The 15,967-nt window shown below is 42.2% G+C and overlaps 1 protein-coding gene across 1 annotated transcript; it reads right to left on the bottom strand.

Moving 5' to 3' along the window:
• Positions 1-11,410: 11,410 nt before the first annotated feature.
• On the bottom strand, positions 11,411-15,232 carry PCARE (photoreceptor cilium actin regulator). The gene has a single exon (XM_053459113.1). It carries the CDS (start codon positions 15,230-15,232, stop codon positions 11,411-11,413), a length of 3,822 nt encoding a protein of 1,273 aa, XP_053315088.1.
• Between the last annotated feature and the right edge of the window lie 735 nt (positions 15,233-15,967).

Below are 15,967 nucleotides of genomic sequence, written 5' to 3'. Positions count from 1 at the left end.
AAATTTGAAGAGGCCACCTGATTGGACAAGAGAAGGAAAAACAACATTTAACAAGCTACAATGTATCCACCATTAGAAGACTGACCGACCAAACAGCATGCGAAAGCTCGACAGCCAATCGGTGAACAGTCATTCCTCTTATAAAAGGGGCTTCAGAATGTTTCAATTTCATACTAATTCACACTTCTCATAAATGGATTCTTTATCGCTTTTTTTTCTTTTTCTAAAGGGAAAACAACATATTTTTTGAAGTTTCCTAATCACTCTCCAAGTAGACGGTTGTTGGACAGGTAGGCTAAACGAGAGCAGAAGCTGAGGTTTCGGGGACATCAGGAGATGGGTTTGTTGCAGTGTAAAGACCCATAAATACATTATTTGTGCATATATATATATATATATATATATAATGTATAATGTGTGTATAAAGCATGGTAAGGATGATAGTTTAAAAGGAGAAACTCCTTTTTTTATTCCCTACATTCTGAATTTATCAGAAATAGATACTAGATTTGGGTGGAATCACTAAAATACAAGATTTAGCATATTTTATTTCAATTTTTAATAAAATAAGTTATTTTTTCTTTTGCAAGTAAAAATGTAGCATTTAAAATAACAAAATTCTGTAGTTTGAAGCATCGAAGCCCACTGCAAAGGCTAAAGAGACAAGATGTTTTTTCTTTAGAAAACCGAATATTTGTAGATGAGTAATAAGGAGGAAGTGATGCATTTACAAACCGTTCTTTAGATTGAAAGATATGGAATATTGTATGTTTTTTTTTAGTAAAATATCTTCTTTAGGACATTAGATCAAAAGTTGGCAGAAACGTATAAAAAAAAGAAAGAAAGTGGAATAGGGAAGAAAGTGTGTAAAATATACACCCCATCGTGTCAAATTTCTAACAGGCATAAAAATGCGTATAAAAAAATAGTGGAAAAGGGTTTTTTTGCCTAGGATTTATATGTTTTTATAAATATGAAGCTGCCAAGAGTAGGGATTGAGCAAAACATTCTAAAAGCTCCATAAAAAGGCTTTTTCTGGTTTTGTAGGAAATTTGCTTTTAAGGGTTTTGTAGGAAATTTCGTGAAAAATGTTAGAAGGCAGATAAGAATATTGCTACAAATGAAAAAATCTTTAATGCCCGGGGGCCGATGATTGGCTCGGTGAGCCTGTGCCGACCAAGCAATTTCGGGAAACAGACAGGGCTAATAATGATTTCCACCCTCGCTTATCGGGCATTAAAGAACGTGCTCAGGGCAAATAAATTCATTCCATGCTGGGCTGGGGCAGTTACAAGAGGCAGGAAGGGTTCAGGATCTACAATGGATGTCTGTGCCGTATCAGACCTCCATCGAAATGATATCTCCCTGGGCCACTCAGGGGAGTTGAGGGAACCTCCCCAACCCGCTCGTGATCCTTATTGCCGCAAAAGCGGGACAGTGCCTGAAAATTGGGACTGAAACACAAAAAGCGGGACACTCGGGAGGTACGCGGCAGTCATACAGCGCACACTGAATGCGATAGCTGCGGTAATATTGCAATGTTGTACAGAGAGCGTGTAACAGACTGGATATTACCCAACAGTAACTTATAACGTATTAGATTAGCAGCTGACGTCTGATAAATCCTGCTTCCCGAGAGGCGTGTAAATACTGTACACTGTATTAGCATTAAAGCAATATTTTTCTATATTTGTATTTATTCTTTCAACGTTTTGAACGCTAATAACGAGTTTCCGTTAACAGGGAGAACCCTTATGGTTCTGGGTGTCATAACCAAGAACGAGGGTACTTAGTAATACTGTGGGGGTTAGAAACCATAATAAGATCTAAAACTGATGTATGTGGATGTGTGATACGTAGAAGCGTGGCTCAGTGACTCAGTCTCTCTTCTTCTCCCAGTGTCCACTAACCCTAGGCTCACTCTAACACCATAAACTAATACACACACTCACGCTTACACACACACACTAACATCAGGTCTGGAAGGGCCATCTGGCGAATATCCGGTGGACCACCAGCCAGTCCCCGGACTAACATACACACACTTATGCTGACACACATGGGCTAACATCATACTGGTGTCTATATAAAAGTGTGGGGTCACTCAGCTGCTTTCATGTTAAACAAAGACATTTCTGGCTGTAACATAATTGGAAAAAGTTTTTTTTAACAATCAATTAGCCTTTTAAACTTAAACTTGGATCAGTGAACACAACATGCCATTGGAACACAGGAGTGATGGGAGTGATAAAGGGCCATTGGAACACAGGAGTGATGGGAGTGATAAAGGGCCATTGGAACACAGGAGTGATGGGGGTGATAAAGGGCCATTGGAACACAGGAGTGATGGGAGTGATAAAGGGCCGTTGGAACACAGGAGTGATGGGAGTGATAAAGGGCCATTGGAACACAGGAGTGATGGGAGTGATAAAGGGCCATTGGAACACAGGAGTGATGGGAGTGATAAAGGGCCATTGGAACACAGGAGTGATGGGAGTGATAAAGGGCCGCTGGAACACAGGAGTGATGGGAGTGATAAAGGGCCATTGGAACACAGGAGTGATGGGAGTGATAAAGGGCCATTGGAACACAGGAGTGATGGGAGTGATAAAGGGCCATTGGAACACAGGAGTGATGGGAGTGATAAAGGGCCGCTGGAACACAGGAGTGATGGGAGTGATAAAGGGTCTCTGTACGCCTATGAAGAGATTCCATAAAAAATCAGCCGTTACCAGGTACAATAGTCATTTACAACATTAACCCCGTCTGCTCTGGATTTCTGATCCATTTCACGTTATTTTAATGGACAGAATGTGCTTTTCTTTTAAAAACAAGAAAATGTCTGTGACCCCAAACTTCTGAATGGTAGTGTAAATATATCCCGTTATATATACAGCGGTGAAGCTTGGATTACTGAAGGTAAATTGAGACTCTGGTTCTAGCAGGAGAGCTTATGTTACTCTGTGAAATATCTGATGAGGTCTAAGAGATTAGCGTTAAGTCGAAGGGTATTAAGTTAAAGAGCAGCAGAAACCGGGCTGGTTTAGATGAGGCGTCCCTGGCACTTTCAGGCAGTTTGGGTGTGTGTGTGGCGCATGTTGGACAGAGGCCCTAACATAACACTGAAAAGTATATATTTTAAAATACACACTGGTTTCTGAGATTCAATTGAATGGCTCGGTCTTAATCACCCAGTCTGACATTCTGACTAATGAAAGTCTATGGAGGAACGGATTTCACTATCATTGCCATAAAGCATCAGCTCAGTGTGGTGTTTGAGCCGGGAAAGTCACCCAAAATATCACATGACTGACAGCAACGGCGGCTCCAGACCTGCAGATAAAAAAAAGTTTATTGGAACGAAATGAAATAAAAATCTATTTTTTCAGTGCTACTCCATATCCGTGCATACAGCGCTAGGTTTAATTCTCAAAACTATTTCTTTCTTCTATGGGAATTTCGCTTTAAGCGTCAGACACAAGGTGGTGAAAGAACGTCCGCCATACTGGGAATTACTTAACACAACAACATAGAAACGTCATTCCTTGAGCTGTTGGATGTTCAGACCCTTCCTTGACGCCATTTCCCAGCGCAGAAGAGCTGGCACCCCTCCTTGGCCAACAAAGGCAGGTTGTATGTGTGTAAGTGTCAATAAGTGTGTTAGTGTATGTGTGCATGCTTGTATGTATGTATGTATGTATGTATGTATGTGTGTGTGTGTGTAAGGCTGTTAGTGTGTGAAAGTATGTTACTGTATGTATGCATGCTTGTATGTATGTGTGTGTGTGTAAGTAAGGATGTCAGTGTGTGTAAGTATGTAACTGTATGGGTGTGTATGTTAGTATATGTGTGTAAGTATATTACTGTGTGTAAGTATGTTACTATAGGTATGTAAGTATGATAATGTGTGTCTTTAGGGATGTTACTGTAAGTATGTTGGTGTGTGTGTGTATGTTAGTATGTGTGTAAGCATGTTAGTTCATGTGTGTCTGTAAGAATGTTAGTTCATGTGTGTGTTAGTATGTGTGTGTGTGTAAGAATGTTAGTTCATGTGTGTTAGTATGTGTGTGTGTGTAAGAATGTTAGTTCATGTGTGTGTTAGTATGTGTGCGTGTGTAAGAATGTTAGTTCATGTGTGTGTTAGTATCTGTGTGTGTGTAAGAATGTTAGTTCATGTGTGTGTTAGTATGTGTGTGTGTGTAAGAATGTTAGTTCATGTGTGTGTTAGTATGTGTGCGTGTGTAAGAATGTTAGTTCATGTGTGTGTTAGTATGTGTGTGTGTGTGTAAGAATGTTAGTTCATGTGTGTTAATATGTGTGTGTTAGTATGTGTGTGTGTGTAAGAATGTTAGTTCATGTGTGTTAGTATGTGTGTGTGTGTAAGAATGTTAGTTCATGTGTGTGTTAGTATGTGTGTGTGTAAGAATGTTAGTTCATGTATGTTAGTATGTGTGTGTGTGTAAGAATGTTAGTTCATGTGTGTTAGTATGTGTGTGTGTGTAAGAATGTTAGTTCATGTGTGTGTTAGTATGTGTTAATATGTTAGTATGGTACTGTGTGTGTGTAAGTACCAGACTTGATACAGTCCCTGGTGAAACAGGTTACTCAGAAACAGTAAAAGATTCACAGAAGGGATTTCAGAACATAAAGCGCTCACCGTGAATGCGACAAAGGAAGGGTTGGAGCTGCAGCTTCTCCTAAAAGCAATTAGTGCTATATATATATATTTCTTTCCTACGGGATAAATTAATGCATAGTAATAAATATTTACTTTAGCCGATGCGTCTCGCTTACCTCCACCTTCAGCATCGCATTAAATGTACGTTAGAAGAACAGATTTACCGGAATTTTCCAATATTTACACGCTGGCTTCTCACCGTGTTTTATTCTTGTAAAGAATTCAAAAGCGAGGAAGCCCTTCGTCAGCCGGCAGCTGGAAGGATCGCCGCCGATTTATTTATAGCCCGCGGCCGGCAGTAAAATGTAATACCGAGTCTGTACGTAAAGAAAGAGATGCCGTCGGGAGACAGAAAGATCAGGACCGGCGATACGGGGCGGAAGAACCGCAATAAAAATCCCATTTTAATGAAATCGTCATCCCTGTTTAATTAAAAAAAAAAAGGTTTACAATTGTTTATGGGGCCGGAGGCTGAAAAGAACCGCCGTGGAAAAATCTGTTTCATTTCGGTGGCAATAAATAAATAAAAACAGGAAACTGATATAATAACACAAAAACTTACAGTTTATGGGAAATTCCATTTTTTAAATACAAATTTAGTATAAAATATTTTATTTAAAAAAGAAACGATAACTGTGTCTGTATTATGGTATTAATCCGATAATTTAGATCTTATTTAGAAGTGGGGGGGCTCAGTGGGCATTATGTTTGTCACCCCATTTCCCTCTAGATTGTAAGCTTGCGAGCCGAGCCTCTCCACCTAATGTATCGGTTTGTCTTGGTCTGTCAATTCTGGTCTCGTCAGACCCCTTGAATTTATGTATTGTATTAAGCGCTGCGTAAATTGCTTGCGCTATATAAATAAAAGATAATAATAATAATAATAGATCCCCTCTCTCGCCCTCTAGGGGTCAGTGGTGGTAGTACGTTGTGAAATGACCTGTTAAGTGAATAGAGCTGGATACGGACACTCGAATGTTACGTTGTTACGCTTTAAATTACTACCTGTATTAAAAAGACAATATAATCTAAATTAAACACCCATTTGTAGCAGGGGTGTAAATTTGCTCTCAACTACAGGCAGCCAGGAGGGCCATTTTTGGGGTTAAAATTTGCCAAAAATGATGTAACCTACGGGTGATAATTTTTTTTTTTACAAATTAAATTATTTCCTGAGATCACTGTACATGCATACTACATACATTATCCTTACATTGCCCAAGTAATCTGCTAATATATAAATATATATATTTTATATATCCAGAAAGTTTATTACAAAGAAAAACAGATATTATTTGTATTTATATAGATATACTGTATATAAAGATACACTGTATATATATATATATATATATATATATATATATATATATATATATATATATATCACATATTTTAAGGGGTTTAACAAATTGCATAGTATATCATATATAAGGTTTCCAGTTGGTGCTTTTGCTCCCAGTATGTTATGGTTAAGTGCATCTTTAAATGATGACAAGTCAAGGTATTAGAGCCGTTTGAATCTCCACGATGGGAATGAGCTATGGGCCAATAAAAATAGGTTTTCTCTCTACATAGATATATCTATAAATATTATAGCAATAATAATTATTAATATTAGATGTCTGAAAAAATTCCTATCTCTGGTGTATAAAGGCTGGTATATTCCGGTTATCACAGAATGGCTGTGGGCATTAATAATAAATACTGCAATCCAATCAAATAATAAAATACTTCTAAAAAAAATAAAAAAAATAATAAATACTGCACTAATTACACCGCACCTCGATTACGGCTAAATTCTAAAAAATCATTAAAAGTGAAGCTTTTTAAAGGCACGTCCTGGAGATAATTACTGTCTGCTGAGCCCATTAGGAAATATTGATTTCAACAAACTTAAGGCGCAGGCAAAACTGGATTGGGATTGCGTCATATCCATGGGGGGGGGGTTATAATAGGGACAGATGAATTTAGGACCCCCTTCACGCTGTCTGAAGCCTTCTGGCCCTGAAATCCTGCAGCGAACCCTAAAAAATATAATGGAGAACCCTACTGGTGATGATGAGGTGACTCTGCCGCTTTAAGGCCAGCGGTCACCGAATGACGTCAGTGGGCAAGCAGTCAGCCAGCAGCCCATTGGCCATTAGCCTCGTTATGTCTTTATTCTCTTACAAGGGCTACTAACGAAATGTTCTTCTGCGCCCTGGAACTGATCGAATGAATGTATCACTCGCAGAATGTTACACCATCGATACGTCTGGAAGAGTTCTTCTCAGGAACAGAGTTGCCGATGGTCTTGTGGTTGCTCTTTTTGGAAGCCCTGGCCCACGACGCAGAACGCCGGAGGAGAAGACGTTGGACTGGGAGCTTTGGGGTCTGGTAAGCACCGGTCGCTTCCGTGGTCACTTTCTTTCTGGTTGGATTCCTCAGCCCTGAAATGAGAAAAGAGGCTTAGCCAGAAACATTGATGAGAAGTGACTTTACGGTGCTAAGCGGACGGCGTAAATCGCATTACTGGACACGGCCGGGGACATCTGTAATCCCTCCGCTGCAGAAATGACGCACTGCTACTTTCCTCTTAAAGACAGAAGAGAAAACATCAGAACAAAAACATTTATACGCTCACAAAACAAAATAAAACATTCTCCCAATATTAATCCTTATGGGTTTTCTGGTCCCTGTGTCCCTTTTTCCTCCCCTGATGCCCCTATTTTCTAGGAGCTCAGAATGTTTGCTGGGTATGGGGGTATCGCAGGGTTCTACGGCCCTAAAAGGGTGGGTTTATAAACTGAACTGTATAAGTAAAACACATTATTCAACAGGCAATTGCCCCCTAGCAGGCCCAAGGGTATGCTGAAGCGCGTGTCCCGCACATCCATGTGCTCAGTGAGGTCACGGAACGTGATGCGACCCCGCAGAACAGAGGCTCCTCACAGCTAGAATGGTTCGGGAGTGTATGTGTGTTAGTGTATGATACTAGAGAGTGTGTGTCAGTGTATGATACTAGAGAGTGTGTGTCAGTGTACAGTGCTAGAGGGAGTGTGTGTCAGTGTATGGTACTAGAGGGAGTGTGTTAGTGTACGGTACTAGAGGGAGTGTGTGTCAGTGTATGGTAATAGAGGGAGTGTGTGTTAGTGTACGGTACTAGAGGGAGTGTGTTAGTGTACGGTACTAGAGGGAGTGTGTGTCAGTGTATGGTAATAGAGGGAGTGTGTGTTAGTGTACGGTACTAGAGGGAGTGTGTTAGTGTACGGTACTAGAGGGAGTGTGTGTCAGTGTATGGTACTAGAGGGAGTGTGTTAGTGTACGGTACTAGAGGGAGTGTGTGTCAGTGTACGGTGCTAGAGGGAGTGTGTGTCAGTGTATGGTAATAGAGGGAGAGTGTGTCAGTGTATGGTAATAGAGGGAGAGTGTGTCAGTGTACGGTACTAGAGGGAGTGTGTGTCAGTGTATGGTAATAGAGGGAGAGTGTGTCAGTGTATGGTAATAGAGGGAGTGTGTGTCAGTGTATGGTAATAGAGGGAGAGTGTGTCAGTGTATGGTAATAGAGGGAGAGTGTGTCAGTGTATGGTAATAGAGGGAGTGTGTGTCAGTGTATGGTACTAGAGGGAGTGTGTGTCAGTGTATGGTACTAGAGGGAGTGTGTGTCAGTGTATGGTACTAGAGGGAGAGTGTGTCAGTGTACGGTGCTAGAGGGAGTGTATGTCAGTGTATGGTAATAGAGGGAGAGTGTGTCAGTGTACGGTGCTAGAGGGAGTGTGTGTCAGTGTATGGTACTAGAGGGAGTGTGTGTCAGTGTATGGTACTAGAGGGAGTGTGTCAGTGTATGGTAATAGAGGGAGTGTGTGTCAGTGTACGGTGCTAGAGAGAGAGTGTCCCAAGAGGGGCTATAGACAGACAGCAACATTTGGAGAGACTTTTTGGGCTACACAATTTTTGGCAAAGGTCCTGTGTTTTATATTCATGTCTGCAAACTGCTGACCGCGGTTATAAATGTGTGAAGAAAATAGTTTTTTTTTAACATTTTCTCTATTTTCTCCTCTCTGTCTCTCTCCTGCTTCTCTCCTCTCTGTCTCTCTCTAGCGTCTCTCCTCTCTGTCTCTCTCCTGCTTCTCTCCTCTCTGTCTCCCTCCTGTTTCTCTCCTCTCTGTCTCTCTCCTGCTTCTCTCCTCTCTGTCTCTCTCTGCACACTTTATGTGCCCCTCGCCACTCACATTGCATTTGCTTAGTGAAGTCTCCTCGCGCATGGTCACATGGCTACCTAACAAGACCTTGGGCCACACAGCCAGCTAGCTTGTAGTGGTGCTATTGGGACTGTCCTGGCCATATTGGGACAGTTTGTAACTATGTGGCTCACACAGCAAACATTCACAGAAAGGACTCTCTCCCCATTAGAGGTATTAATAATTAAAAGTACTATAAATAAATAGGGAGCTAGGCAGAGGAGGCCAGGGGCAATGGGGCATCCTGGGTAAAATGGTTTAATGATGATAGTTTGTTGACGTTTTAAATGTTTTAAAGACAAGTAATATCTGTGAAAATTTTTCTCAGTTTTACTTTACTGAGAGGGCAGTGGGCAAATGGAACAGCCTCCCAGCAGCAGTGGTAGAGGGTAATACAGTGAGGGTATTAAACATGCATGGGATAGACATACGGCTCCTGAATCTCAGACGAGACCAACGACTGATTAAGATTTGAGTCGTTACAGCAGGAGAAAAGGGCGACTAGACGGGGGCCGAATGGGGCCGATCTGCCGACAGGTTCTGTGTTTTTAAATCAATAAAAACAGAAAAATCCTGTTTGCTGGGTGTTGCTTCTCCTGATGCTGGGCAGGGTGAGCATCACTTTGGGGAAGGACAAACGCGTTTAAACATGAAACTGCTTTACATGGGAGCGTCTGCTTACTGCGTGCTTTATTATATACTTCATATATACCGCCCGGCAACAACTAAACCATGCAAAACACACCAAACATAAACCTAAACCGAAAAATAAACGTTTGGGGTCACTGAGCTGTTTTCATGGAAAACAAGGAAATTTCTGGCTGTAACATAATTATAAAAGAGTTTCTAACCATCAATTATCCTTTTAAACTTAAACTTGGATCAGCGAACACAACGTGCCATTGGAACCCAGGAGTGATGGGAGTGATAAAGGGCCATTGGAACCCAGGAGTGATGGGAGTGATAAAGGGCCGTTGGGACACAGGAGTGATGGGAGTGATAAATGGGCCATTGGAACACAGGAGTGATGAGAGTGATAAAGGGCCATTGGAACACAGGAGTGATGGGAGTGATAAAGGGCCATTGGAACACAGGAGTGATGGGAGTGATAAAGGGCCTTTGGAACCCAGGAGTGATGGGAGTGATAAAGGGCCTTTGCAACACAGGAGTGATGGGAGTGATAAAGGGCCATTGGAACACAGGAGTGATGGGAGTGATAAAGGGTCTCTGTACGCCTATTAAGAAATTCCCTTAAAAATCAGCCATTTCCAGCTACAATACTCTTTTACAACATTAACCCCGTCTGCGCTGGATTTCTGATGCATTTCACTATGAAGAAAGGTATCTTAACTACCTGTTCTCAGAATCTGCATGGTTATTCCTCCCCATTAGGTTATCTTGCCACAGACTGCCATCGCCTTTAGTTTCCACGAAGTTCATTATTAAACTAAATACAGATAGAAACATAGAATTTGTCGGCACATCGGCCCCATTCGGCCCCCATCTAGTCACCGGTTTCTCCTGCTCTAAAGACTAAAACCTTAATCAGTTGTTGGTCTCGTCTTAGATTCAGGAGCCGTATGTTTACATTCCATATAAGCCTCTACCACTTCTGCTGGGAGGTTGTTCCACTTATCTACTACTCTCTAAAGTAAACTGTGTACACCACGGTATGTCTGAACAATATAATTTCAATTCAATTTCTGATAACCTTCGTTATAACATTTTCCTGTCGGCGTCACCCACTTGCCCCCCAATCAATATTCTTGGTTGTAAAAAGGCTCTTTCACATTAACGACGTGACCATCAGAAATGGTAAAGCCTGTCGTCACCCAATGCTATAATACGTTCTGCAGATTATCACTTTGGGTAATCCAACGATAGGGATGACATCATTTTCATTTTAATTATGATGAAGCAACTCTGTTGAGATTGTCCTGCCAGAAGAGCTGAGCTGGCCCTGTGTAATGTATAGTTAACATAGGGGCCATACCTAGGAATTTCCCCTGGGGAAGCTACCCGGAGCGCTTCCTCTTTTGGGGAAGTGGGCTTGTGAGGGGCGGGGCTAGCCCTGTGTGGGACGAGGCTAGCCAGCCAAGGAGGCGGGTCTAACCCTTCGCTATTCAGGGCTAGCCGCAGGTGGGAAAGTGGGTGGGGAGTATAGGCATGGCCTAGCATCGCTCCTCCCACCCAGAGAAAGATGAAAGGGACCCCGGAGACTCCGGGCCCATCTCCTGGGCAACATTATAGGTGGTGAGGAGCATTCTCTGAAAGTTATGTGTCCAGGAAAAAAATGCTGATATGGCAACTCTATCTGAAACCTTTTGATGTGATCCCACAAACATTTATTTTTTAGCTGTATTAGACAAAACGCTCAAAATGTCATCCTTTCTAATGAAAACGTCTCATTGCCTTGCGATTCTCATTTCTTACCCACGGAACGATATTCTAACAAACCTTAATAAAAAAAAAACCAATATGTATGATAAATAACAGTTCTTAAACAATCTTACTCTGGATTTTGAGGAGAGGATTTGCTAGGAGACGTAGGTGAGATTGGTGCAGGAAGTCGAAGCTGGACTCTTGGCCTCCTATCGGAATAGCACCGACGGACAAAAGGTTGAGGGTTGGCAGCACTTGTTGCCACTCTGTGACGTCCAGAAAAACTGTGCCTGAGTTGAGGAGCTGAAGATGGAGTGGAGGCAACATCCGTACCAGAAATGTTTGGTGGTGACAGTACTTTGGCTTCAAACAAGGAAGTGGACGATGGGCAAAATATCGATTGAGCATTTCCAAATATCTTAGAAGAAGGCAGTGGCTCATCGGAATTTCTTCTTAGATCCTTGTGTGATGGAGAAACTGGTGGGGACGTTGCATAATGGGAGGAAGTAGTAGGTCCTAGTTGAGTACTTGGTGGAGTTGGTAGCCTACGCAGACTTGGTGGTGTAGGCTGACTTGGCGGGCTTGGTAGTCGGTGTCCATTTGGTGGACTTTGTAGTCTTTGTTGACTTGGAGGACTTGGTAGCCGACGTTGACTTGGTTGACTTGCAGGCTTTTGTAGACCCTGTGGACTTGTTTGCCTATGCTGACTTGGTGGACTCGCAGGCTTTTGTTGACTTGGTGGACTCGCAGGCTTTTGTTGACTGTGTGGGCTTGTTTGCCTATGCTGACTTGGTGGGCTTGCAGGCTTTTGTTGACTTTGTGGGCTTGTTTGCCTATGCTGACTTGGTGGACTTCCTTGTCTTCGTATATGTGGAGGGCTCTGTATCTTTCGCTGGAATGGCGGACTTGGAAGCTTTCTCTGAGCTGGAGGACTTGGTACTTTCGGAGAATTCACTGGATTGGGATTTCTCTGCACAGGAGGAGGACTGGATTGTACATTGTAATGTGTTTTAATTATAGCCCTGTGTGTCGGCGGGCTGTTTGGTATTTTTTCAGATGATGCAGATGAAACCGCAACTCTTGTTGGTGAAGCTTTTCTATTTGAGGTTGGGGACTTCTCACTTCCCTTGTGCGTAGGAAAGGACTGTTTTTGTTGATACAGACGTTGTACATCACTAGAAACCTCTTTATTTTCTTCATCATTGCTTGATTTACCCATTTCACCCGGATTTTGCAAGGGTATTATTTTGTGTGATTGCTTATACAGATGTGCAGCCTGTTCTATTTCATGTTTGCGCTGCATTTCAAAGACTCTTTCTTGTTCCCTGTGAGCTACAAGTTGTTGACCAGACTCCGTCCTATTTGTTCGAAGCACGATCTTGTCCTCCTGGCTTTTGAATGCTTTTTCCATAGAAGCTCCATTCTTACTTGGTAACAAATCTTTGACTTTTACTGAAGCTCTCATTTTTTGAAAAGCTCCCATCTTCTTCAGGATACACGGTGAATCAGATGACACAAATTCTAGGGTGGATTTCTGAGTATCCTCCTCGGGTTCCTTGGTTTGGAGAACATTGAATGAATCGTCCATGAGGATTTCAGGAGGAGGAGGAGGCAGGTTTTCTAGGTCTTCCATGCCAGTTTCATTTGTATCATGTCTGACCGTTTCATCCCACACTTTACATGTAAAGTTGGTGACAAGTTTACAGGTAGACCCACAATCTCTATCGTCTCGAGATGACATGTGGCACTTATGGTCCAAGGGTTCTAATGTCCTACAGGCTGGAATGGTTGGAGGGAGTACTGGGACACCAAACTTCCGAACACATCTAAGTGGCCCCAAACAATTTACACTTAAAATCTTGGGAAGGTTATCCGCCGGACTAAACGTTTCAATTAGTTTACGGACCGATTTTTGGGGAGAAACATTCACGTTATCTAAATTTCGTTCCACGAAAGTAATTTTTTCTTCTGTCTTTTCGCGTTCAGGTTGGACTGACGCTCCCATTCCTGTGGTTTTTGCGCGGAGAGGCAAGTTCTTCTCTGCGCTCTTTTCATATCCCACCAATGTTAGTCTTTCTTGACTGGGCAAAATGTTAAAACTTTTGTCGAGGCATGACTTTAATTTGCCGGTAGAAGTATTATTTCCTGATACAATACATTTTGCATGCGAAAAAGATTTGACGTCGAAATTTTGTAGCTTTTCTTTGGTCGTACTTTTGCCCGTCTTATATAACAGCTGCAGCTTTTTGTCGAGTTCTTTTTGTGTCCTTTGAAGTTCTATCAGAGTTGGATCTTCTGTCTGGCTTCTGAGCGACTCTGCAGACCTAGTTCTCCTGTGTCTGGAGGTTCTCCTGTTGCTTCCATCGGCTGTGCTAGGTCTCGCCAGGACCTCTTCTTCTCTGATCCAGACATTACTGTTTGATTTTTCTGGGACAAATTTAATTTTTTCACTGATAGCCTCCTTCATTTTCAACGTCATTTCTTCATTCTCGGGGTTCTCTAACCATTTTGGCGAGTGCTTGAAGGAACCTGCTCCAGCTGGGGACGTCATAGGCCTTTGATGCAAGTTGACCTGACTAGATATACTTGCGTTGTCTCCTTCACCATCGTCACTATCGTCGCTGATTGTAGAATCTTCGGATTCTTGGTCGTTGTTGCTGTCTTGTTCTAGAGTTGTACTGGAATCGAGCGAGTTCATTGAAAGACTGGTAGCCATACTGGATTGTTTACCAACTCTATGATTGCGAAGAATGGTTTGGCCAGTTATGCCTTTAATATTCTTATTGGCTGCCTCTTGCTGAGATTGATTTACACCTTGATTTCCCGATGAATCTTGACTTGTCCGTCTTTCCTGTTTGTCAGGCGATCTGCACTCCTTGAGGGACTCGTTATCCCCTCCAATTCCACTGTCTTCCGAATACAGAGTCAAGTCATTTGGATGAGATTGTACTGAACCAGCCGCTGAATCTTCCAGTAATTTAATCATCCTGGAAAGCCGTTCATCACACATTTGCTTAACTTTGAGTTTTTCTTGCATGCTGGCGGCGGCCGATTGTAGGTAACTACAGGTTTCCTGCAACGCGTTTGAAGTCAACGAAGCCACGGTGCTGTTCAACGTTTGCATTCTGTTTACCGTGTACTGTAACAACTGTTGTAAGAGATCGGGTTGATCGTCCGGGTTCCCCTTTCCAAGCGGCCAAATTAAATCATTCCCCACGTCTTTTAGAAGTTTTTCTCCGTCGTCTGTGATTTCTTTGAGGCATTGGATGATCTCATCAAAGCGCATGACCATGAAGCTTGTCATCTGCTGCATTATTAGTTGCGTCTGAGTCGCTTGATTCGCCATTGAAATGACAGCTTCGTATTTCGAAATGTTTGGGCTCAGATAAGAATAGGCACTCTGATGTGCCTTGACTAGCGGTTCAGGAAAGTCCACTTTCTTCTCCGTCTCGCTAAGAAGAATTGGCTTCTCCTTTGCTTTTGAACGTCGACCCTGTTTGTTGGACCTCTTTGACTTTCTGCTTCTCCTAATGCTAGTCCCGCGCTGCACATCAGAAGCCAACTCAAGTTCTGATCCTGTGGAGCTATGTTTCCTCATACAAGGTCTCTCACCTTTTTGGTAGCGTAAATTAACCATTGATTCATCTGCAGAACCTTGTGCTTCCTCCTGGCCATCTGGTAAAGATACACGTTCAGCAGCGCAACGGTGGCCCCCCGTAGAACCCTTCTCCTGGTGACAGGCGTATGGATCACTTTCATCACCCTCCTTGGAGGTTTCAGAACCGAGCTTTCCACCGGTTTCTTCAGAGCTTGAGTTCTGGATGCCCACCAAAGGGATTGTAATTCCGTTCTGGTCAGGTGGGAGAATGGCTTTATTTCTCTTTAAAGGTTTTGCTGCATTTTTGGCAATACTTTGGATAATTCCACTGTGAGAAGGTGAACAACCCATTCCGTAACGCGAAAAAAAACTTCAACCGAACGGATTCAGCAAATAAACAGCTTATCCTTACAGTTTTTCTGTGACGTATCCAGTGGAGTCTCCATGCTGTCCACTTCCCCGAGCTTGAGAGATGCAGAAGAACATTTTTTTCTTGTGGTCTGGACCACCCGCTCCTAAAAGTTTTGGGTTTTTTTCGGGCTGTTTCTAAAGATCTCTCTTCATTGGCCGACCGGTAAGATAGCTTCGTGTTATACAGAGATACTCTGCGTCTGCCTCTTCCATTGACAGATGTCAAGTCCAAATAGGCTTTAAGGATTTAGCAGATTAACCATCCTTTATCTGGTGAGGAGCAGAATTTCATCTCTGGAAACAACCTGACAACTTATTCATTATCGGGATCCTGGGCTATTTTTGGAGGGACAAATGAAATTTAGCCGAATGTATATATATATATAAATAATGTATTTATTAGTGATAAATATATATATATAACTTCAAGAATCTCTTTAAAGGGACACTTTCACCCATCTTAAGCACTTTAATGCAAATCAGAGCCAAGAGGTCCACTTTAGTAAGCATTCTTCTATAGATGGGCTGCCCAGTGACATTAAACTGTCCCTTTAACTGATTAAAGCGGACCTTTTATCGACTTTATCATCACATTTATGCGTAACGGCTTTTGCTTCACATAAGGAACTACGTTAGTGAAAATACCTGCAAGTTAAAAATATTTTCTCCTCTAAA

The sequence above is a fragment of the Spea bombifrons genome, chromosome 3, assembly GCF_027358695.1.
Source record: "Spea bombifrons isolate aSpeBom1 chromosome 3, aSpeBom1.2.pri, whole genome shotgun sequence".
In the NCBI taxonomy this organism is placed as follows: domain Eukaryota; kingdom Metazoa; phylum Chordata; class Amphibia; order Anura; family Pelobatidae; genus Spea; species Spea bombifrons.
Note: the sequence above shows the minus strand (reverse complement) of the source record. Positions and strands in the feature narration are given on the sequence as shown.

What these genes read in the sequence shown, in the direction of transcription:
- PCARE (XM_053459113.1), bottom strand. Translation starts at nt 15,232, where the DNA reads ATGGGTTGTTCACCTTCTCACAGTGGAATTATCCAAAGTATTGCCAAA.